Source organism: Gymnogyps californianus, chromosome 20 (genome assembly GCF_018139145.2).
Source record: "Gymnogyps californianus isolate 813 chromosome 20, ASM1813914v2, whole genome shotgun sequence".
NCBI classification, from domain to species: Eukaryota; Metazoa; Chordata; class Aves; order Accipitriformes; family Cathartidae; genus Gymnogyps; species Gymnogyps californianus.
In genome coordinates, this window is record NC_059490.1 from 10277502 (window position 1) to 10301309 (window position 23808).

The window sequence follows — 23808 nt, forward strand, 5'->3', positions numbered from 1 at the left end:
GACTTGCCAGGCTGAGCACTGCCCCGGGGTAAGGGACGCCTCAGACGGGCATCCCGGGTGCCTCGGCTGCTTCCTTATGGGTGCATTGCCTCATGTTGAAGCAGACGCTTTCATAAAGCTCTGTAAGGAGCAAGTGAGAGATGCAGCATATGAGTGAGGTGGGTTTTAGATGTTTCTTGTGGAAGAATCTCGCAGGGTTGTGGTCAGCTGCATCGTGCCCTGTGTCTGCGGGGAGCAGCCCGTCAGGCTGGGCAGCATGGCAGGAGACTACCAGTCTCAGTATCCTCATGTGTATTTCTTCAGTGCATCTCAGCTAGAGTTTTCATGGCTTTTCCACAGATACACATTAATTTACTAATAAATCCTGCATTTCCTTTTTTTTTTTTTTTAAATTTGTATATGATTTTCTCCTATATGAAACATTTTCCACAGCCACCTCTGGCTGCACAGAGCTACCATGACATTTGTTTCCCTGTCATTGAAATGTCTCTAAATCCCATGTCATTTGTAGTGCTTAGTGGAAGAAAATCACCAAGTCCACTTTTAACTCTATTGAAAAGAGCCTCACATCTCCAAGCATAATCATTTTTCACAGAATCATTTATAGAATCATAGAATCATTTGGGTTGGAAAAGACCTTTAAGGTCATCGAGTCCAACCATAATTTTTGTGGTGGAGTGTTATCTCCTGTGCAAGGTGCAGCGTTAGACAATGGGCCTCCCCGTCTCTGGATCAGAGGTGGTTGACTTTACACCTAGTACTAGGTGTAACTAGTACTAACACATTTATTAAACTTCAAAACCAGCCTGGGAAGCTAGGTAGGCTTCTCTGTATCCTTTTTTGACTACAGGTGGATGGAGAGATATTTTACATGGATTTGCTATATGACATCTGTTTAACAGGAAGGCTGCTGGCTGTGCCGGCAAATGCTGTCTTCCCTGTGAAATCCACTTCTGGATGGGCAAAGGAGGAAAGGAAAAAGCAAAAAGCTTTATCCTTTTCTCCAAGCAGTCATGGAAAATTAATTCTGTATGGAAGAAAAGTGTATTTTGAGCTCGTGTTTGTCAGCAGGAGGAGCTGACCATACAATGAAGCTGGCAAGTTTGTTAAAATTTTTTGTGGATAATGTAAATATATTTTGTGTGAGTAAAGGCTACGTTTCCTTGTCCCTTTCTGCTTCCTGAGAAAATGTTTTGCTGAAAATGTATTGTATTAGGATCTTTTTTTGCGCCTGCCCCTCCTGTTGTCCCCCCCTGCTCCCCCACCGATTGTCAGATGATTGTGAAGGAGTGAAGCTGGGCCTGTGTTCATATGGCAGATCTGCTCCTTCACCTCTCAGACCTCTGAAGGCTTGCACTCAAATCAAGGTCTGATCCAAAACTGGAAAAGGACTGCTTTTTGGATGCATTATACAAACCTATGTAATCTCAGCTTGGTATATTTTTAGAAATGGGGAGGACCTACTGAAGTCTGGTGAGTCCCTAGTTGCTGATCAGCCTTATGGTGAATGGACTTTACCAAGACAGCCATTACAGGCAAACCCTAAACCAAAATGCAAGCTGCTTCCAAAAGACAGAGTTCTCATATGCAAAGCTACATCCAAACTTTGATAATCTCCCAAAATGTTTTGGTCTTTGCACTTGTGAACATCATCAGTTCATACGTCTGCTTTTCTGCAATCCAAATGCTAGTCTACCTCTGACTTCATTCAGACTGACAAAGCCCCTGCTTGTCTTTTTTGTTTTAAACCTGAAACATACATCTCTAGAGAATTTTAGTTTCCAGTGTTGTTTCGTTTTCTATTGTACTCCAGTTTTCAGTCACAGAAGCTAAGCAGCCTTCAACTCTAGCTCCAATATATGTGAAATGTATTAGCAAAGTTCTGTGTTAACTTTTCTGTACGTGGGAAAATACTGTTCTTTCTGGGTCTTTCTAAATGCCTCTGTTCCTTCCCCCACCCTTTCCTGTATTATCACAGCTTGGCTATTTGTTCTTCAGGAGTTACTGTCATTTCCTAGAGTCTTCGCAATATAAGAAGTTTCATGCCAAATGTAGTATAGACAAAATTCTTGAAAATCAGTGCCTGAAGCTACCTGTGGAACAGCAAATTACTTTTCCATAACTATCTTCACAAAAGAAAACCAAATGTCCCACTTCAAGCCTTCCTGTCTTTTACTGTTTTTTAGATTGAATAGCTTTTGCTGTAGATTTGTATTTATTCACTGCATCAATACTAGTCCTGTAATTGTCACATCCTGCACCAGAACAGAATGTGTCTGCCTGGTTGCAAAGAGGTGCCTCTGACAAAGAACAGATCGAACTAGCTCACTGACACAAATGCAGATTGTAGCATTTGCCTTTTCCTCATTGGCATAAAATTCAGATTCACTCAGTAAAAATGGTCATACTTGTCTATTCAGATTTTATTCATGCTGAGGTTTGTGCAGAAGAGTACTTGCAGAGGACTAACCATCTTTTCAGCAGATTTTTTGTTTCTTCCTCTTAGTTATGTTTTAATATATTTCATAGCAGATAAGATCCTCCCACATCATAACTGATTGCTGTAAATGCTCCTCTCTATCTACGTGGTAAACTGAGGCACAACCTAGTGAAAAGTTACCCCCGTGATTTAACATTTATCACTAGCAATAAATGACAGTTGACCCAGATCCTCCATAGTTGCTTCCAATCATCCTTAAGAGAGCTGCCTATGAAATGAGAATCACTTCATGAATTTAGTAAATAATCTGAACAGAGAAGGATAGTGGGCTGTTATATATACTCCCAGCAGATGCAGGGAGCTTTTTTAGTGCAAAAGGTATTGTTCGCAGTGGAGGTATCCTGAGGAGTATTCACATCGCTGGGCTTTAAAACAGAAGCTCCCAGTCCTATGGGACTTTTGCATGTGATTGTGCTGTTTACCATGTTGCTTGTAAGTCTTGAAAGAGCAATGAAATGTGAGCCTTTCAGAATACTTGCGTTTATTACATCTTGTACAACAGCATGAAAACAAAGCATCTTTCCTCTTAATTTCTTGATGCATTCTCTACTTGTGGGCTGTTGAGGGATGTAATGGAAATAGCTAACACAGAGGTGTTCAACAGATGGGTAAGTACGCAACTGTTTATCCTGGTTAACTAACTAGCCAAGTGTTGGTGCAGAGGTGAGGTTACACCGGGTAAATCCATGGTACCATTTCCTTCGTTGTAAGAAATCTGCCTGTTCTCTGCCTGATGGGCTGGGTGTGTGCACCAGCTCTGCTGAGCAAGGTGCCATACTCAACGCAATTTTGCTATGTGCAGATAATGCCCAGAAGACCCATGTGAGGTAAAACCTCCAGAAGCCTGCTGACATCAGAAACATCCCAATGTATTGTCAATCCCTCCCTTTCCCCCCTCCCCCCAAAATGCAAACCCAACCCTAAACGTTGTGAAGAAAACACGGGCAAAAAGTCACATTCCTTTTCTGAATGAGTGTTGTGTGGATTCCCCTTCAGCAAGGACAAAAGAAATGAAAACTCAAGGCAATGAAAATATAGGTCTCTGTTCAACTTTAATCTTTCATTTATGTTTGCTTCTCAAAAGTTTTTCAGTTAGCTAAAAATACAGTTAAAGTCTTAATCATTCCTCTAAACTTAAAAAGGTGAATTTGCTTACCCATGTGGTTTTTTTAAGCTTATATTATTGATTGTTAAATATGAAAATAATTTCCCCCCCTGCTTTTTCTACTTCGGTGAGCTGTAGTTAGTCTCACTGCCATGATTTTCCTGAAAATGGCCGTATAGCTGTAGCATAAAGTCATCTCTGCGAACATTGCCCTAAAGAAAAAAATACAAGTCTGCTAATATGAAATCCTATTTTGGTGTGGCCAAAATCTAAAATTCTAAAAGAAGCTGTAACATGTTATATGGCATTAGCCAAAGAAAACTCTTATGTCTGTCTTCAGAGAGAGAACTGGAATAATATAAAGAAATCCCATTTCCCAATATATCGAGCTTTTCTGTAAGTAATTGGGTAAGAGCTGAAGAAATCAGTTCAAATCACAATCTTCTTAGAAAAACTATGAATCTTAACCATATGTGAATATTGCAGGTATGTTATTATAAAAAAAAAATAAAGGAAATGTTCACACTGAAATGTTCAAATTGGCATTTAAAAACTTCTAAGATGTGATACTGGAAAAAGCCATTTCTTGAGCTGTCCCGTTTTATTAGGCAAACGAAAACTGTAAAGGATCATCAAAGTCTCATGCTTCAAATTCAGCCCTCCAAAGAGAGGGAATTTCCACAGATGTGCAACTGGTACATGTGGCTGAGCTTTCCTTTTTCTTCCTGGCACATCATATTGGCCATGGGCATCCCAGAGAAGGATGCTGTACTAGGCTGAATAAATAGGCTTAATAGAGAAACCTGAAATCCAGAATCAGTAGATTAAGATGAAAGGAATCCAGTATCCTTATCTAAAAATTAACTTTAGATATTCTGATGGAAGAAGGGGGGAAAATTGTGTTAGTACAAATGAAATTTGTCACATATCCTTCACTAGATAGGATGACCCAGATGTTGCTCAATTGCGTGTGAGAATTTTTTCTTTGCTCTGTATTGTACCTTCATGTAGGACAATGTAGGGATGATAAGAATTACTCCATGTGTTACTGTCTTCCTGATTTGCAGTGTTGAATGTAAACATACTCCAAACATAACCCTTCATAGGCACTTAAGAACAGATTCCTCTTGAAGGTCCTCTGTATACCTTGTAAAGTGTCCTTCCAGTGTTGTGTTAAAACTACAGGCTTGCAAATAATCCATCCTAATGTTTTCTTGAAGTATTTTTTTTAACTCTTGAAATTTGAATCTTCATAGCTTTATCTTACAGTTCCTTTAAATTCTTGTGATTTAGTGCAATGGGTTTCATTTTATATAAGAGCAGCCACAGAAGTCCTTGGTTAGTGTCTGGAGGAGGACAAGGTTAAATTCTGCATTGAGATATGATTCATGAGTTGGTAGTTAGAGAGACTACTTGATACAAAGAACCAACAACAGCAACAAAAAAAGCCCTCCAAAAAGCCCGAAACCTTGCATGAGATGAGAAGTGTTCATTGGAAAAGAGAACTCAGGATGTACGTAAGCATCAGGACCAACATTAAAACCTTAGCAGTAGGCAGGAGGATGCTGGCACTGGACCAGCACACCTTTCGTTTGTTCAGAAACTGAACAGGCCGGAAATTTTCAGCCATGTAAGTTGAGTTCTTCCCATCAAAGTGGACTGTTGAAAATTGAGAAATCTGCAGACATCGAAGAAAAAAATAGATTATTAAACCCTTTCTCCGTGGAACACTGGAAATTGTGATATTATAAATCTTCGGTGCCTTACTCTGTTTTTGAACTGTATGGATGCATTAAACCTCGCAGGAAACAATGTGATGGAGGCTACTGCCAGAGGTCACCAACAGATGACTTCTTTTAGCCTTGGAAATCATGAGAACTTCCTTTCTGTGTGAGCCAAATGCTTTGTCCAGCTCAAGGACCTGGTTACACCAGTCCTCTTGACGCACACAGTCCTGTCCTTGTCCATCAAGTCACAATGACACAAAGTAAGTGGACCAGGATTTCTTTCTTTGCTTCAAGTTTCTAACTGCTTGCAGCACGACACTGGCCCAGAGCAAGCAGATGCTCACTCTTGTGTTCTGTGCTATGCTGACCTGTGTGTGGCTGAGCATTGCCCTGTGACCAAAGTGATTATGAGTACACTGCAGGTAGAGAACTAAAATACAGGTGCTGGCTCTCGGCCAGGCTGTGCCGGCTAGTAGTATTGCTGAGAGTGCACTCCAGCACATCTGAATTTTTTAATCGTGTACTCTGTCAGCTGAACAATCTGCATTTTAGAGGCAGTCACGATTCAGTCTCCTGTTCTTCTCTGTAGGACAAAAATGGGTTGCTTAAAGCTGATGCTGATAGACTCAAAGTTTGGATTTTGAAGTATTCTGTTCTGGTTTCCTGATACTTACGTCAATAGGAGAAAAGCAGTGAAATTTGAGGGTGAGCAGATGACTACAGTGGAAGTGCTGCTGACGAAGCGCTGAGCTAGGTGTTACCTGTGCGTTTTTTTGGCTTTCTTTTCACATCGTCATTTCCCCTTCCTTCCCCCTTCCTGCCATTTTTTGAGAGATGATTTAATGGGGCCAAAAACCTGGCACTGGGGACTACGTTTAGGCTAATGCCAAGCAAGAGTGTGGGTGTCGTAGGAACAAAGCAGTGGAGCACCTAACAAATCTGTGTTAAATTGTGTGAGTGAGAAGGCAGCTGAAGGGGCAAAATAACCAAAAGCAGACCTTCCAGGCTACCCCTCTGTGACTTACCTGAGAAATACTGAGTTCAATTGGCTTCTCAAATACTGTCCAGATGACACCCTCATGGCAGTCAGGAGTGGTGAGGGAGCCCTCATATCGATAGTACCTTCCAAGGTCTTCCTCAGGTGGGAGAAGAGAACTCAGTGGCAAAGGCTCCATCTGCGCTGTTTGCCCTAGACAAACCATGTGGAAATATTACTTGCAACAAGCGTGGCTGCAGGTATTGTTCACATTTGTCTTCAAAGGCGGCTGCTGCTCGTGGCTACGTAAAGCCTCATCCCCACGCACGCTTCCCGCGCCGCCTGGGGCAGCCGCACTGCTTCGCTGCTTGTGAAAGCCCTGACTGCCAGCTGCAGGATCCCACAGAGCACAAATTACACACACCTCTGCGTGTTAACACTCTGCGTGTTTTTCTTCTCACTGTGCTTCCTCCTGCAGAAGCAGGAATACTCATTCTGGTTCTGGGGGGGTTTCTTCATTGCAAATATGGAGAACTAGATTTTCTCCCACCTGTGATGCTCTGAGTGCTTGACAAACAAACCTTTATCTTTTGGCTTTGACTTTCAAGTAACAATCTCTAAGGTAATTAGTACAGGATTGGACCATGACCTACCTGGTAGTATATGGGCTCGAAATAAATATATGCTGTGTTTTGACCAACACAAGTGTCTTACCTTTGTATTTAATATTCTCTAATTCATTTATTAAAGTTGCATAGTTTTTATTTTCTTCTTCAACCTGAAATGGAAATATTTTGATTCCAAATCACACATTTCTCAACAACTGGTTGCTTTAAATTAATTGTGAATAAAACAGAAAAAGACCACAAGGCTAAAAGATAACAGCAAGCAGAATATAGAAAAGGGTAAAGGAACTAGGTGCTGGCACTGAATGTCTGCAGAAGCTAGGGAGGCTTAGGTCTTGGACTACTGTAACATCAACACAATCAATCACTCAGCCAAATTGCTGGTAGATTTGAGATGGGCAATTAAAAATTTGGCTACCTACCTTTATAAAGAATGCTAACACAGCCACACCATCTGCATATTTCTTCGCTTCTGTTATATCTGAAACATCTTCTCTTATGTGGACAATATGAAGCTGTAACACAATAGTCAAAGCCAATTATTTGTTCATTTTCCTCTACAGTTCGTTGTTGTGAGTGCAGCCTGGCTGCTTCTCTGCACCTACGCTGCAGTGGGGCCAGAGCTGCTTTGTGGCTCACAGGCTGGGGACAGACAGAGAGCTCGAGGCCCTTGACCTGAGGCAGGAACTATGCAATAAGTGGACTATAATTTGAAACTCCATTCATCAACAATGGTATCATTTCATACATCTCCCCAGAAGGTGAAGCACTCTGTGGACTGCTGCAGACCTCCATTTTCAGCCTGTGCAGTGGAACAGGCAGATTTTTATGTCATGGTTTGAAAGTGAGGTGGTTTCCTTCCACCAATCCATGTGTATCAGCACTGGCAACTTGTCTTGCCTTGAAGAGAGTATATTTTTTCGGTTGCATAGGTCGTTTCATGGTTGCAGTCCCAGAAATGAATAGATAATCTGAATAAGCAGTGTGAGAGTGTAATCAGACTGTATAGACTTTGAAATGTTTCTCCTCCCAAAAGGCTATATAACTCCAGATTTGTTGTCTGTCCTGTGCCTTTGCTATGCAAAACCAGTGTGTTTTCCTGCGTGTTCTGGTTAGCGAGCAACGTGTCCTCGGTTCTTTATTTCCACTGTTGGGGTTTCATAGGAGAACTAGCCAATAGTTTTTGTGCAACAGTATCTTAAAAAGCCAGAGTTCTTGAGTAAAAGCCATAATCCACAAACAGTCTCACCTACCTCCATGGCTTGTTTTTCTCCATCTATGCTGTGCTCTGACCCGGGAAAGTATTGCTGCTCAACTTGGACTCCCCAGTGCAAATGAAATTCTATCGCCTTGTATTTTCTTCCCAGATCTCCGCCTCCAATTTTAGGGGATGTGCTTAATGTTACTTTAACTGGGGAAAACAAAGAAGTTGTTTAAAAAAAAAAAAAATCAGATCATACGTTAACAGTATGTGAGAGTAGCAAGGTGCATGTTCTTGAGATTCAAATTTATCCTGAAGTTCTGGCTTGGTTTTTCATATTGAGTGTTCCAGAAGTCCAACTCTGCAGAAGCTGAACTCTTACAAAATGCTAACTGAGATTAATTTGAGATAAAAGGGAGAAATATCATAGCCCACTTCCCAGTAATATGCAAGAGCATTTGAGCATCCCTCTGTGGCACAGCACTTGGAGCTTCCGTTCCCATTTCTACCTGGGATTTGGTCTGTGAACTTGAACAACTTGTGTAGAGCCTCACTCGCTGGAGGGCTGAGCTACCCATTACTTCAGCTGAATAAATAATAATAAACAAAATAAATTGGATGGTACTTATTTCCTTTTGTAAAATGGAGGGAAAGGACAGAGCGCTACTTTGGATTGTTCTGCAGTAAGGGTTTTATAGACTTTTATGGCTTCCATTGATATATCCTTTGGAGTATCATCGGTTAATTGCATTTTGAAGAAAACAGGGTAATAGACTGTCTTTCCTTGATTGCACTGAGGGGATTTGTAGGGATTTGTTCACTGCCATGATAACGCCAGGAGTCAGAGCTAGTTATACCTTTCAGAAGACCCTATATTCCTTCATTTTTTGTCTAGGAGAACACCCTCTATCAAAGTATTTGTAATAGTAAACTTGATCACAGTTGACTTGGTTTTTAAGCATCGTTTTTATCTCCTGTTGTCTGCACTGCAGTATTTGTTTTAGGCAGGGTTTAAAGATATTCTGTTTTAATTTAGAGTAGTGTTGCAACTTAAGCCTAAGCATCTAAGTCATTATATCTATTTAATGTGATGCTTGATCTGTTGTTAACAGCAACAGAAAATTTTCTTAGGAGATATTTTTCTAGCTATAAATCACCATCACTTCCTGTGCTTCAGACATTTGGGATATGTTTTTAAAATTTACTTATTAAGGCCTCTACATTAAGCACAGTACTTTTCTTTCTATAGGAAAGATTGTTTTGACCTGGATTGAAGCCCCAGAGATTTGGTTTTTGTTCTGAATTCCAAATGAACTGGAAGCTTGCGTGAGGCATTTAGTTACTTTGCTTTTTTTATCTGTAAATGGATGACTAACATATCTTTGTTGGCTTTGTTTATTTAGATTGTAGGACCTTTGAGACATGGACCTTTGCTATCTGCACATCATCGAACATAATGATAATCTAATCTCATGTAGAGCTTCTAATTGCAGCTGTAATTTAAGCAATAACAGTTCCAGTGTTGTACTCATTGTAGCGCAGGAATTGGTTGCCCTCAGAAGGAAGACATTTTAAAAGCCCACATTAAAAACCTAATCCTTTTGCATGGCTGGGAAAGATGAGAGTTCTGACCAGTCCTTATGAATATTAATTTTTGTGTAAAAGATATTTCTATGCACAGCGACCGTAATATGGAGATTCTAGAATATCATTCTGTAATGGGAAAGTCATTGACCTATATACTAGTGAAAAGTCAAAACATGTCTTTTTCTTATGGTCTGTCAAAATACTGATGTTTTAAACTAGAATCTCTGGCTGTAAAAATCTACCCAGCTCTCTACCTTCCTACCTTTCCATTTTAAGTTAGGAAAATATTTGCCGCTTGCAACTTTCCACTTTAGGGATTTGGCAGTTAAAACAATCCATCTAAGATTTTAAGAACACCTATAGATAATTTTTTAAAAAAGGACAACAGATTTATTTTTAAAGTAATTTAGCATAATATTTTTGAAGCATCATCATTAGTATTGCTTTTAGTGAAGAAAAGTGGAGGAAGTGAAACAGTTCTAAATTACTATTCACTGATTCAGTGTTTACTGATTTGTTGTTCACTGATTCACTGTTTACTGAATCAGTAAGTAGCTGATCAACAAGCTCACATTAGATTACTTCCCCGTGCGGAGAAAACAGGTTGAAATCTGAGAAGCTTTCAGCTCATTATTTAAAGAACTAGTAAGACACACACACTGCGAGCCACTGGTTGAATGACTCTCCCAGATTACGTTCTTCTTCAGCACAATTCTTCCTTGTGCAGAAGCAAGGGTCAGAAAGGCCAAGCCCAGAAATGAAGGGTATGGGAGCATTCAGCAGAAATGACTGAATCATCAGATCACCCTAGACATCTCGAGTTTTGTTTCTGCACGTGCACAGAACCAATTGCTGCTGAGACACTCAAGGACTGTGTCCAGAATCCAAAAACTAGGTCATTCCCACAAAGTTCCCAGAAAGCCTTGGTTCGGAAGGTGTTCTGAAAGTTTCATTTCTGGAATATAGGGGTGCTATCTTATTTTTGCTTCCTTGCTTTTAAGTAGCAGTATTGATATCTAACACCTTGCCCAGGACATGGAAAAAGGGGATGGATGGTTCCAAGTGAAGGCGCAAGTAAATCCCATAATAACAGTAATAATTTGACAGTACTTGCCTGTATGTCCATTATTTTCTATGTTCCATTTCGAAGACCCCTTCACATCATATCCTTCAAAATTCAGCGGCTTAAGGCTTTTGTCATAAACAACATTTTTGGTGACAATATTGATAGGTGACTGTTTGTTTCTGTTGCAGTTGATGTCTGTTAGATACCATTGTCGAGGATCTATTTAAGGATGAAAAAAATAATTTTATTCTGTAGACTGCAACTGCAAATCCTTGATAAAGCCAAACTGCCCAACAGTCGATATATTCTTGCTTGGGAAATTGGAGACATCTTTGAAGAAAAGATCTCTGGATGTTGCAATTTAATACAGGAACTTTCTTAGCATATCATTTTTCATAGTTTTAAAAATATTAATGTGTCAAGAATGTTTTGTTAAGCTTAATAGGAAAATATGTAATGTATATGTATAAATTTATAAATAAATAAAATATGTAAATGGCTGTAAAATAGAAAGTGAACTACCACTAAGGTTGGCTGAGCTATAGAAGCTGTAGAAACTTGGAAACTATAACAAAAAAACCCCCAAAAAGTGGTGGTGGTGATGGTGGTGGTGCTGGGAGTGAAATGCTGTTCCCAGCACAGTCAGGCCCAGGGAGGGCTGGGCAGGACACAGGCATGAGCAAGGGAGCAGGCAGCCTAGGTGGCTACTGCTGGTAAAACAAAAGGTGCACTTGTAGGTAGAACATCAGGATTTTTCATAACTGCCCCTAAGAATTTAGATAGCTAGCTATACCCAGATAATTACCTCTGGAGCACGTCCAGAGTTAATTTTATATTTGTGGCATTATCCTCGGTGGAAACAAAATGAAGAGTTAGAACAAACACTGGTATCTTCAAAATACCCTTCTTTAGGTATCCTCTTTAGCACTTATGTTTGCATATAACGTGATCATGCAGCATTAAATGCTGAGTTGTGTGAATTTTTTCACTATTTCTATAAAGAGGCCCTTTCCAAAACAGAAGAATCCAAACACTAATGTGATTGGAAAAATAAATTGTTGAGCAGTACCTTCACAGTGTGGCTGTTCATACTTCTGTGACTGATAGCACCAATGGCCTCCAACTACAAAAAAAAAAAAAAAAAACAACAGATATTGAAAATTAGATAAATGAAAAGCTGTACAAATTGTCCCTGGAGAAAGCAGATGGGAAACGGAGTTGCAGCCTGTGATCCTCAGAGAGCGATGACTGGCCACACAGTTTTGACAACTTCTTATTTTTGTCTGCCCAATTTTATCAGAGTGAGATGTTTCATTTCTTAAACATACAAACAACAGTCGCTGGTAAGAGGTGAGTGCTTTGGCTGTAAAGTGTGGAGCACACCATCCAGCGAGTCTAGCTGGCTTCTAATATCAAATAATTCAGAAAAGAGCATAAAAGTCCTGCAGTAGGCAGCTCTGTCTCTCTCTAGATCTCCTCCTGCTCTTGAATGAATCAGTTTACTACACCTGTTAATATTGCTTCCAAAAACTGTGCTAGCAGGAAATATTAGAACTCTGGGTGGGTCGCAGTTCTAAATAATTTGGTTTTGAAACTTCGGCTTCAGCCACTTCTTGAGGCAAAAGTTCCACATCTGAATATATGTAGTGTTCAAATAAATCTCCTTTTATCAGTTCTGTACTTGCCATCCTTTCATATAGTTGTACATTCACTTATGCAAGATGACTTATCTCACCCTGTTCCAGGAACTATTTTAAAGATTACTTGGTGCAATAAGGAATTTTAAGAAATGAAGGATCTCATTTCCCGAAAGAAATGAAGAATCCTCATTCTAACCCAGCTGCGATCCCACACAGATGGTTGAAAAATTTTTCAATGGAATGTCTTAATCTTACTTTTCATTGTCAGAAGAAATATGAAATTCAGAGGAAGAGAGCTGATTTAACTTAAGTATGTGTTGATCTAGTCAGGAAAGTAAGGACTCTCTTGTTTATCGCAGCATGCTTCAATGGCTGTTTATCACAGTTATAAAGTTTAAATGGACTTTAACAGGAATAGTTCTCTTTGGCTATTTAACTTTAATCAATAACAATTCAACACCTCTTATAACCATGATTAACACTATAGTTTCTGTTTGCCTATGATTAGTAAATTATAGACATTTTAATAAATGGCTAATTAATTTTTAGGGATTATTATGGAGGAGTCCTGTCATTAGATTGCTAATTGCCATAATTTGTTATCTTTTATAACACTTCTGCTGGAAGGCTCATAACTGCTTTTAACACCTTTATCTTCATATCAGTAGCAGAGCAATACCATTCATCTATTAAGTATTTAGAAGAAGTTATAAATAGAACCTTGATATAAAATGTGGCTAGCTATAACAACAGAGGGAGACTTGGACGAGCTTGTGGCAATTAATATAATCTTGAAAAAATAATACTGTTTTAGTTCATCTCTCACAAAAATTAAATTTATGCTGAAAACTATAAATAATGTTGACTCACTTTCTAGTTTAGCAGATGTTTAGTAATATTGAGAAGAAAAGTAAACAACATAGCTACGTTTGAATTGTAAGAACTGTAGTGATTTCTACGTTGTTGTTCTATTAATATTTTGTAATTATCAAAAAATTGGTTTCGACAAGGTTTTATTTTTTGGCACACTTCTAAACATACACAAAACTTAGCTTGAGGACCTGCCATTTCTAAAATTGATTGTTGCTTTTTTTCAGGCCTGTGTACACAAGACAGTGGCCAGACCTCCAGCAGCGCTGAGTGATTTCTCATCTCCACTGGGAAACAGCAGAACCAGAAGTTCCAAGCACAGAACGTCGCCAAGTGCCTTAATCGATATTTTAATCAATAAATGCCTAGCAAATACTGGGTAAGCCAATCTTCACAATGCCTGGCTATGTTTCATATGTGTTAGTGTTTGCATGGATGAATGACTGCAGGCATATTCTTGGCAACTGCTCTAGCCCAGTGGTCAGTATACGCTTTAACAATTGCTGCGCCAGCACCCTGTGATTTGGAGTGGTCTTCCTTTGCAAGTTACATGTGCACGAACCTGCAGGAGAAAAAAAGTTGCACTGTGGGAAGAACCTGGGCACAAATGTTTGAAGGTGGTAGCATCTATGCAGCATGAGAGGATAGTTACCTACAAAGATTTGGTCTCAAACTCTTTGGGATGTGAGTTAAACCAGAGAGGAAAGTTGTCAGGTGAGAAATGAAGGTCGGTTGAGGTATTCCGGTCTGTTTACTGTAAATTCTTGGAACAAGGTCTACTGTTCTGGGTTTGTATAGTGCCTTGCACAATGGGAGTATGATCATGACTTAGACATCAAAGCATTACTGTAATGCAAATCAACTTTTACCGTCAATATGACTCACAATTAGGAGTAAGTGCAGCAAGTTCATTGTTCATTGGGTGCAAGGTTGCGGAGCTTTTAGACCATGACCATAGAACCACGAAAATCAAAGACGACCACTGGGAACACTGAGGGAAGGTAAATATCGCCGAATCATATTGTCGGTGGTCCTGATACAGTGTCACTGTACCAGAGGAGTGAAATGGAAGTGGGTTATGGAGCCTTTCATTGCTGAGTCTGAGTCCAACCCTTCTCAAACAAAGCAATCACTGACTTTTTACCAGCTGATAGATGTTTGGCAGGTTCTTTCAAATAAGCTTGTGGGTTTCAATCATGTCTTAGTAGACCGACACATGAGCACGCTAAAAATCTTTCAGCCTCCACATCAAGATGATGGGGAGAAAAAGTTTAAAAAATTAAAATAAAAAAAAATCCAGCCCTCAGGTGGCTACTGCTGCCTTACATCCAGCACTTATGAGTACTCTTCTCTTCTTCTGTCGAATGCAACGTACACCAAATAATTAGCGTCTAATTTTTGCAAGCTTTCTGCAAAATTCCTAATGTCTACAAACTAACAAAGAGTTAGTGTTTTTCTATCAAGTACTTATCACAGTTGTGGTTTAGAAAGTTGGATGGTATCAGTGAAGTAGAACAGGATATACATTCAGCAATTCATAAGAGAGGTCCTTAGAGCTGTTATACCTTAAACAACGAGCTAATTAAACATTGCCGAATGCCTGAGCAAACAATGAATTAATGTTTATTGTGAACGAGATTTTTTGTTGTTGTTGGCAGTAATGTAACATTAGAGAACAGGATCTTTTGTGTAGACACTGTTCAGGAGGAACCGAACTGCCATACCCTGTGTCACTTAAAAGGAAATTTGCATTTGGATTTTATTTGAGTCAGGTGTGGTTCCTCCCTACGTATAGGGACCTTGCATTTACAATGGACCTTTTTTCCCCTGGGCTTTGTGGCTTTATTTCTGAAGCAAGAAGGAAAGATACTTGTCACATCCAGTCAGTTGTCTGTGGTCTTAGGCATGATTATGCCTTAAGGTATGTTGTCTAGTCTAGTTTTAATTGTCTGAGCGGCTCCTGCCACTTCCCTTAGGAGACTTTTCCACAGTCTATTAGCCTTCACTGTCAGGAAGTGTTTCCTGTTTAATAGCTTACATTTTCCACTTGCTTATCTGCATCCCAGCACTCCTAGAAATATCACTGAACCACCCTAAACAATTCTTTTCCCTCCCTGGTGTTTACAGCATTCAAATAGTTACTTCATAATCTGTAATTCCTGTTCTTGCTTCATCTATCCTTTGTCCCATCTCTTGACAACGTGCCCTTCACCTTTCCACCATTTCCGCTTCGAAGTCTCTCGTCTCTCTTTCTCTGAAGCCCCTTTCTCACAGGGACTCGGTACATACCAGATCCCATCCTGCAGTCCTCTCACCTGACCGCTCTTTCGATCAAACCTCAGCTCCCCCATTCTCTTTCCTGTTGTTTGTTTTATTGCCCAGAAAAATGCAGCAGAAAGTGGTTTTTTTTGTGTTTTGGGGTTTTTGTTTGGTTTTGTAGTTGAGGTGCTGAAACCATTGCTGTGATATGAGCTGTCCTGGAGGGTTTCATAGCTTACTCCCATACCTTGCTGGTACACATGAGTTAAGCCATGAGCATCCGCGCTTCGCTCAGGATAGTATTAGGTACTAGACAGGATTTCCAAAAGCTCCTTGCCTAATTGGCATTAAATAGAGACACTTGCATTGTTGTCATCACTGGAAGTAATATAATTCAGTATACATATACATTCAGTATACATATACACTTGGACTTACAATTGCTATATTATCAACTATATCTGGCTCTTACATTGTATTATGGATTCTTGATTTAAGTGGCGATGCACCATATCATAGGTGTCACCTTGACTTTACTGGGTTTTAATTTAGAGTAGGGCTGAACTGGGCTGAAGGCCTCCTCTTCCTTCACAAAGTTCAAGACAGTTAAATTTAGGGAGTCTCTCTTGGCAAGTACGCAGTCCTACTTATCTCTGTTTCTTCCTTGTCAAATTTACAACTGGTTTCCTGACCAAAGCTGTTTCTTGGCACCAGAATAGCTGGAAAACAATACAATTACGTATTGTTTTCATTTTATTGTAAGTGTTTTCAATTGTTTTCGCTATCAAGCCTAGCTTGGAAACTTGAGGCAAAAAATTCCTTCAGTTGAGAACTCCCTCTTCTGTTCACTTACGCAGCGGGATGGAGGACAGTGCTTCTGGCTGGAAGCCAGGGTTTAGCAATTTGCCAATGTGCTATTGTGTGATCTAGGAAAAGACCCTTAAGCTCTTTGGACGATGGTCAGATTGCCTGAATTCCATAAAAGTTCCTAAATCTACTTTGTCCTACTTGTTCCCTGCTTACTGCCCTACTTGGACCTGCTGAGTTGCTGCTTGGAAGCCCACATCTCCTCTGACTCAGTGCCATGAGACAGGTGATATTCAGGCTAGCTGAAAATTGCCCTTTAATTTGTCCATCCGCACAAAAGAGTTGCTAAAACAGGTTTTGCCCTTCTGGGTAAAGTGGTTATAAATCTATTAATTTTATATGTTGACCATTAGCTATTTTTATTAACTATATTTAATCTCTGACCTTTATGCCACTAACAGCCTGAAGTACTGAGACAGTAAGAATATCCTCTGTTGCTTTTTAGTTAAAATCCCTTCTCTCTCTTTCACTGACTGACTCCTTTGTCCCTTTAGATCTCGTCACCCTCTTTCAGCCATGTCCTCGCTGACAATTCGTTGTTTTCTGAGATACACAGCTGATAGTGCTCCCACTGCACTGCTGCTTTTCAGACAGCCCAGGCTGCCCTGAATGTCATGGTTCTCATTACTGCTCTATTGTCCACCGGTTTCAAATCCATCCCTAAAATCTGCTGTAACCGCCGGCTCTGCAGCAGAGTGAAGGCTGGCCTTTTCTATGAAAATGGCAAAAGCTGGTTTTGCATGCGGTATATGTTTAGCTTTGGTTTGTGTTGGGCTCGTTCTATTTTTAGCTTGCTTTGTGAAACTTATTATCTTTAGTACAAAAGACAAAGCAACTTAAAAGCAAGTGGAATCTAAGTCTGTCTTTCTAATTAATGAGATTGCTGAACACAAACTGAGCATATATACCTAAGTCTATTTATACATTCTTAAGTATTACACATCCTCAGGAAGTCCTGATCAACTACTTTGAGAGGCAAAATCAGTTCCAAATGTTTACTTCTAGATTTGTATATCTCTAACCGTGTAAAAACAAATGTTTGTGATCATTCATCTCTCTTCTATTCAATTTTACCTGGAAGTTTTATTTTCCATAATGATATACATCTGTATGTATGTACATTCCAAGATATTATGGGGAGTTAGCCTTGAAAATAAGCTTTATTGTAGTAGTGAAGCATTACAAGTAATCACATCTGATTTGAGCACAGTGTTTATAATTTGCACATGTATACATAAATCACATGCTCAATGAGGTCTTTGTCTGTAACACATATAAACTAAAGGAAAAATCCAAAGAGATTGGAGGATTCTAGATATGCCCTATAAACACTTGCAAACTACTTCCTTTGTGTCAGAGAGTGAGGAAAATGTTTTTAGCTGTGACCTGTGATACTGTTGTAGCCTCTGTCATATATATGTGTCCTCATAAATTTGCTGTATCAAAGAAGGAAGCTGGCCTTTAACAAAAAATGAGTATCCAGGGCTAAGGTGATTTGCTTCTGTGGGGTATTTTGCTTTGCTTTGTTTACAACAGAGGCAGCATCAAATAAAATTCAGAAATCCTTTTTTTTAGTATTTTTAGAATTTAATTCAAACAAATTCTGTTGTGGCTTTACAGTCCTTTTGTAGTCTTTTGTGCTGGGTTTATGACAACTGATCCCATGGCTAGAAATGTGACTAAAAATCTAATAACAGGCCATTAGATATATTCTGCAACATAACAAAGCATCTCCTGCAATGCCACAAACAGGGAAAAAAGCCTATTTGCATGGAGACAGACACCTAGCTGAAGAACTGGACCTTGCAGGATGTCTTGAAGACCTAAAGGTTTGTGCTGGTTATTTGGACAGCTAAGAGAAAGGTGTTTCACAGCAGCGCCTGTCTCTGAAAATGCTTTTCTGCTTCCAGTCTTCAAAATCTAAATGTAAGAGCTAAGAGAAACCGTGACTCCAGTTCTCTTAAGGATCACAGTGCACAACTGGTAGCATATAAGGGATATTCCAACTCTTATGCTGATACCTTTTGCTATAGGAGAAAGGAGGGTAATTCTTAAGCTGAAGTAATGTCACTTGTCACCTGCGTACGGCTCCTATGTACGGCTTCTACCATGCTCCTTTCCTTCCCCCAGAGCTGAAGTGAAGAGCAGCAGGAAAGCACCCTGGCTTGGATGCTGGAGAAGGACGAGGTGATGCAGCATATTGCAGTTCTGCATGAGGTCAGCTAAACAGTGAGTTAATACAAATTGATGACAATGTAGTGTACTCACGCTAGTCAGGCTGATCCGTAAATGGAGCATTAATAATGTGATTGGGTCCACTGTGTACATGGAAAATTGCCCACTTGTTGCACGTCACCAGAAACAGGCTGCAAACCAGTGAACAATGATTTTTGGACTTGGAGCTGTGATGCCCTTGGATGCATCAGCCTAGTAAAAAATCCATCCGCTCAAGAACCTCGATGCCTATCGAGGCATCGCATAGATGTATGCTGCCTTAGGCACAGCATAGATAAAACAAAGCAGGATTCGTCTCATCCGTGATATCAGTCATTCGTCACTGCATGTTATACACAATCACTCTTCAGCGGTTCAGAAGTCATGCGTGGGGATGAGGGGCAGTTGTTGGGTTCCTATGTGATGGAGACAGCAGAGGTGATCTTATAACGCTTACATGTGTAATTCTTTAAGAGGAAGTCAGGATCTGCAGATGAATGTAGATTACAGCAAGATGTGTCTGCACAGTATATATTCAAGAATAACTTCACACATAGACTAATGTGAAGACAATCAAGGCATTCCTGGTCTGACATAAATTTATCCGTTTGTGCAATGCAGATATATCTGAATGCCACACCTGGCAGGGTACCGAAATGTAAGAAGTTAAAAACATTTCAAAGTTTATTCTATATATGACTCTAATACTGTCTTGTAGCTGCCTTTTGGGAGTCTTCCACTGACACACAACATTGTTTCTTTGCCTGCTGGGCTTGGTTCTCTGCCCCCTAAAATGAAACAGGCTGTTAGAGCTAACTGGAGAGCTGCGCTCTGGCTCCACTGTCTCACCTGCTGCTCTGCCACAAGGGCTTTTCTGCCTTTTGCTGAATTTTAGTGTCAGAGTGAGAATGAAATGGTTACAATGCCTTATCACTTTGTGCCTTTATCATAAACTGTGGAAGGAAGTAAGGTACTCTGAGATTACAGGATTTGTATCCTTAGACATCCTGGTCAAGCGGTCTGTGTCCATTCTTCTCTCAGCCGTAAAACCCTTCCGATTGTAAGCCAAATATGACAGTGAATAAGACAGCAGCTAAGCCTCTGTTCACCATAACAGTCCCTCTTACAGAGTTCATTTGCTAAAATTTAATTGCAGGATCCATGTTTAATGGGAAAGTTTATTAGTAAAAAAATTTCAGACTTTCAAAGATATTAAGTACTAAGTGCTGCTACTGGTTCAGCACAGATGATAAAGCCAGAACATTCTCTGCTGCCTGAAGCCTGCTTGTGCAGTTTATGTAGCTACATGGAGAGGGGAGAGCACAGAGCAGTGTCAGTGGGTATCTCTTGCTCTCAGTGCACGCTCAGCAACCTGACAAATGTGAGCTCTTGTTTCTTCTTGCATACAGTGGATCTGACAGTGATGGCATAGGCTGATACGTATGGATGATGGTAGGCAGACTCAGATAAGCCTTTAAATCTATTTTGGCAGCTTGAATGACTACAAGGAAGAAAGAGAAGGAAGCACTAAGCAATGTATCCTGCATAAAGATCATAGCTTGAGATCAAAAGTCTGTCTGCACTGAGATAGTCAAGGTAACTACTTTGAGATAATGTCAGTGATAGCTTGTCAGTTATATTTAATAATGCGTTGGATTCAGTGGGTGGAGAGAGGGAAATTCAGGCAATCCATACCTCCTAAAGCACCTATGGCTTACTGCCTTTTCTAGGTGTTCTAGGTCTTATATTGCAGTTATTATTCTTCTTTCGTAAACAACTGAAAAGACAACTTTTCATCTCAGAGTGTGTCTAAGTGCACCAGCATCCCAATTTTGCCAACCTTAAAATGGATTTGAAATACAACTGTAAATATGTGTGCCATTTATACCATTAGAACTGGAAATGGAAGAAGTTACAGCATCTTTTTTTATCCTGCTTATAGAGCTATCAGGTATACTTTGTATTTGAATGGCCCTGAGGAAACATCAGACTGAGAATTAATGCTGACAACGTCAATGTCAGCATGGTTATGTAAATTTTATGTTTGTGAAAGTTAAAAGTATGTAAGTAGAAATACAGAAAATTAGAGGAATCATGTTCTATCATGCATCAATCTTTTGGAGCACTAGAGCATGGACTGTGGGAGAATGTCTTGTCATGGCTGAGTCCTGGTCTGTGACAAAGAAAAAGGTTAAAACATGCTGGGATTCATTCTATTCTTCTTAAAGAAAATTATTTTTCAGTAACACTTGGAGCTTGCTGTAACCCCACCACAAAGCTTCTAGATGGTTGTATATTACTGTCCTCTGCAATTGTTGTTCTCTGAATGGCACTAGACTGAATTTACCATTAATAAAACCTCTCTCTCAAAAGGTTTGGAATATTCCTGTTGGAACATTGCAGACATTTTGCCTCTCCTCTGCCTGTCTAATAGCAGAACCAGAGGGTCATTGATCTCTCAGAGGAATCAAGCAAGCCGTTTGATGTGCATCAGTGCAGCTGTTAATGGAATATGCTAACTGAGATCCGTATAAGTCAGTGGATGAGGTGCTGGACAGAGATTCAAGCTGGATGGTTTCTCTTCCTGGTGCTGGCTAATCTCTGGGCAGGTGGCTGCACCAATGTGCCTTGGTTTCCCTTTTGTAGAATGGGGATAATGAAGCTTGCTTCTTTATAAAGCCCTGTAAGGACTATTAGTAATAATTTTAAAACATAGGTACTATGATATTAAGACAGGTCAAGGCTGAAAGCGATTTGAAAGATTCGCTACCAGTCATATTGACTATTTAAGTGTGGTGAATTATGAGGCTGCCCAGATGAGGAAAAACAGCCCTGGTAGAGGTATGTTGAATGAGCTGATTAGTGGATATCACTCAAGCTAGTTCTCGAAAGTGGTAAGATAGAAATGAATGCTTATTTTTTTTAAAAGATACCTTCCAAATGTAACAAAAATTAATTTAGGCTGATTCTCAGAAGTTGAGGTTTCTTGAAATGTTTAGCCTTTACCTTAGCATAATGTATCCTGTGAAGCTTCTACCTCAGGAAAAGGTTTGGAAAAGAAGGTGGGGGAGAGAGCAGGTTTCTTGTGCATTAATGACTGTGTAGTTTGCCTCTACACTCAGGGGAGAAAGCGGAAATAATCATGGTTGGGAAAAAAAAGCAACAAAAAATATTATATGCATTCCCTATCTTACTTCCATCTGCTAAAGCACTAATTATTAACGCTAACCTAATAAAGCCCATAAGGGTTTTCTAAATAGTCTTTCAAGATCCTGTAATAAATCCCTTAATAGAGCAGTAAATTTAGCAAAGTGTTGATCAGTCAGTAATCAATATCAAGCAAACACTAGTTGTAGACTTCGGAAGAGCAAAGGTTCTTTGTGTTTCTGTTTACCTGTGCCACATGTGGGAAGCCTCTGGAGAGAGACTACCTAGAAAATACAGACTAAAGAAGAGGGGAAGGTATTTGAACTGTCAGGTAAGAATCTGGAAAAGGCAAGCTACTGAGTCATGGATATGGAGGATTACTTAAGAACAGAGAAACAAAATGTGGGAAACACCCCCATTTCCCCAGTGCTCAGGCTGTGCTCCTTAAGGCACTTTCTGAGCATCTCAGACCTCTGTTACTTTAAGTCTGAATCTTGATCTGCTTTAAAACCACGTCCCTTTAATAGGCTCTTGGTGCAGTGCTTCCCTCTGATACCTCTGATAATATTGTATCTCTTTTTTTTCCTTAATGCAGTCTAGTCTATTTTAGTGCAAACAATAGACCCTTCATTACTGTTAAGAACTGCAGTGTTTATCTTTAATTTTGAGGCTGTGTGCTGATATTTACATAGGAAAGGTGATTTATTCAATGTTATAGCATTGCTGATCTAATAGAAGCATAAAAATACCTTCTGCATTTTTCAATACTAATTATAGATAGCTATTTAATCTAGTCATCGTAAGTGCATAGTGTACTTACGTACATAGTGCACAGAGTGCAAAAATAGATGGATCTGCTGGGCTAATGCAACAAAAGACATATTGTTCTTTCTCTCTCAGTAGGCAACCATAAGAATTTCATCTTATATCATAAATGGCAAAGCAATATGAGTAGAAAATTAAAACAAGCTATCTGAAGTTTTAAGAAGTTTACAGATTAAGAAATTATGGTTTGATTTTTTAAATTTACATATATAATTAACTATAGAGATCAAGTCAAACCTCATTGATTTTTCTTGGAGGAGGAAGGCAACTAGAATCTCTAAAGGTGGGGAGACCCCCCCCACTTGTTCATTCATGAGAAAAGTCTATACTTGATATTTTACCAAAAATAATAAAAGGCAGAGAAATAAATAAAACATTCTTCATTTGTCGTATAGAAGAATTAGAGAGTCTGTACTGTATGTACTGATACTCAGAAACAAGTCATAAATAAGAGTAACCTTGGTACATGAGGTTAGAAAGAGCAGGCAAGGACTTACCTACTGCCTCTGTCTTGAGAATGTGCAGAGAGAACAGAACAAGGAACAGCAATTCCATTATCTATTTTAAATAGGCTCAGTGTTGAAACCAGAATTGATTAGACTTCTTAGTATGTGATCATATTTCTGCTCTCAGTTTTATACTGGGATAAGTAGTCCTGGACAGACCTGAAAGCCATAGCCAGGAAGGTGAACTCCTCCCCTTTGTAATTTCTCCAGATTTACCCTACTCCTGATTTGCCTAAATTTATTCATTTCTTCAAAATGAATGGCAAAAGGAATAAAGCTTTCTAGCACTAAGCAAGTAGCCTGTAGAGAATAACTGATACTTTGCAACCTATGCACGTTTAGTAACCTATTACTAAAATGCTACATTTTTATTTACTGGCAGCTTTTTATTCTGACAGCCCACATGACATTAAATTAATGCGTGCATTAAGGTTAGTGTTTTGTGTCAAAAAACCCCAACGAAACAAACAAAAACCCAACTGCCTCACATCCTGCCCCCCCCATCCCTACCCTGCAACCCTCCAAGCAGCTGCTCAGGATTGGAGTAGATTTGTGAGACTGGAAAATGGGACTTCTGTGTACAGTGACAGGAAATGTTTATTAGGTGGCATACCAACACCTTACTTATATATGCTTTTGCACTTAGTGAATTAACTGAGAGCATACCTTTTTTTTGTTTGGTTGGTTTGGGG

General features: G+C 39.6%; 1 protein-coding gene across 1 annotated transcript; it reads right to left on the reverse strand.

The window, feature by feature from the left end:
• Positions 1–5094: 5094 nt before the first annotated feature.
• CA4 (carbonic anhydrase 4) lies at positions 5095–23165 on the reverse strand. The gene is made up of 8 exons (XM_050909215.1): positions 23108–23165; positions 11858–11911; positions 10837–11007; positions 8188–8345; positions 7357–7449; positions 7023–7086; positions 6358–6521; positions 5095–5283 (listed from the first exon to the last, which is right to left on the reverse strand). Exons 1-8 carry the CDS (start codon positions 23163–23165, stop codon positions 5095–5097), a joined length of 951 nt encoding a protein of 316 aa, XP_050765172.1.
• Positions 23166–23808: the final 643 nt, after the last annotated feature.

Bases quoted from the DNA above. Each gene is read 5' to 3' on its own strand.
- CA4 (XM_050909215.1), bottom strand. From the start codon at position 23,165: ATGGAATTGCTGTTCCTTGTTCTGTTCTCTCTGCACATTCTCAAGACA. The intron at 11,008-11,857 runs GTACTGCTCAAC...ATCCTTAAATAG, and splicing joins TGAACAGCCACACTGTGAAG to ATCCTCGACAATGGTATCTA. The intron at 5,284-6,357 runs GTAAGTCACAGA...CGATGTCTGCAG, and splicing joins TTGAACTCAGTATTTCTCAG to ATTTCTCAATTTTCAACAGT.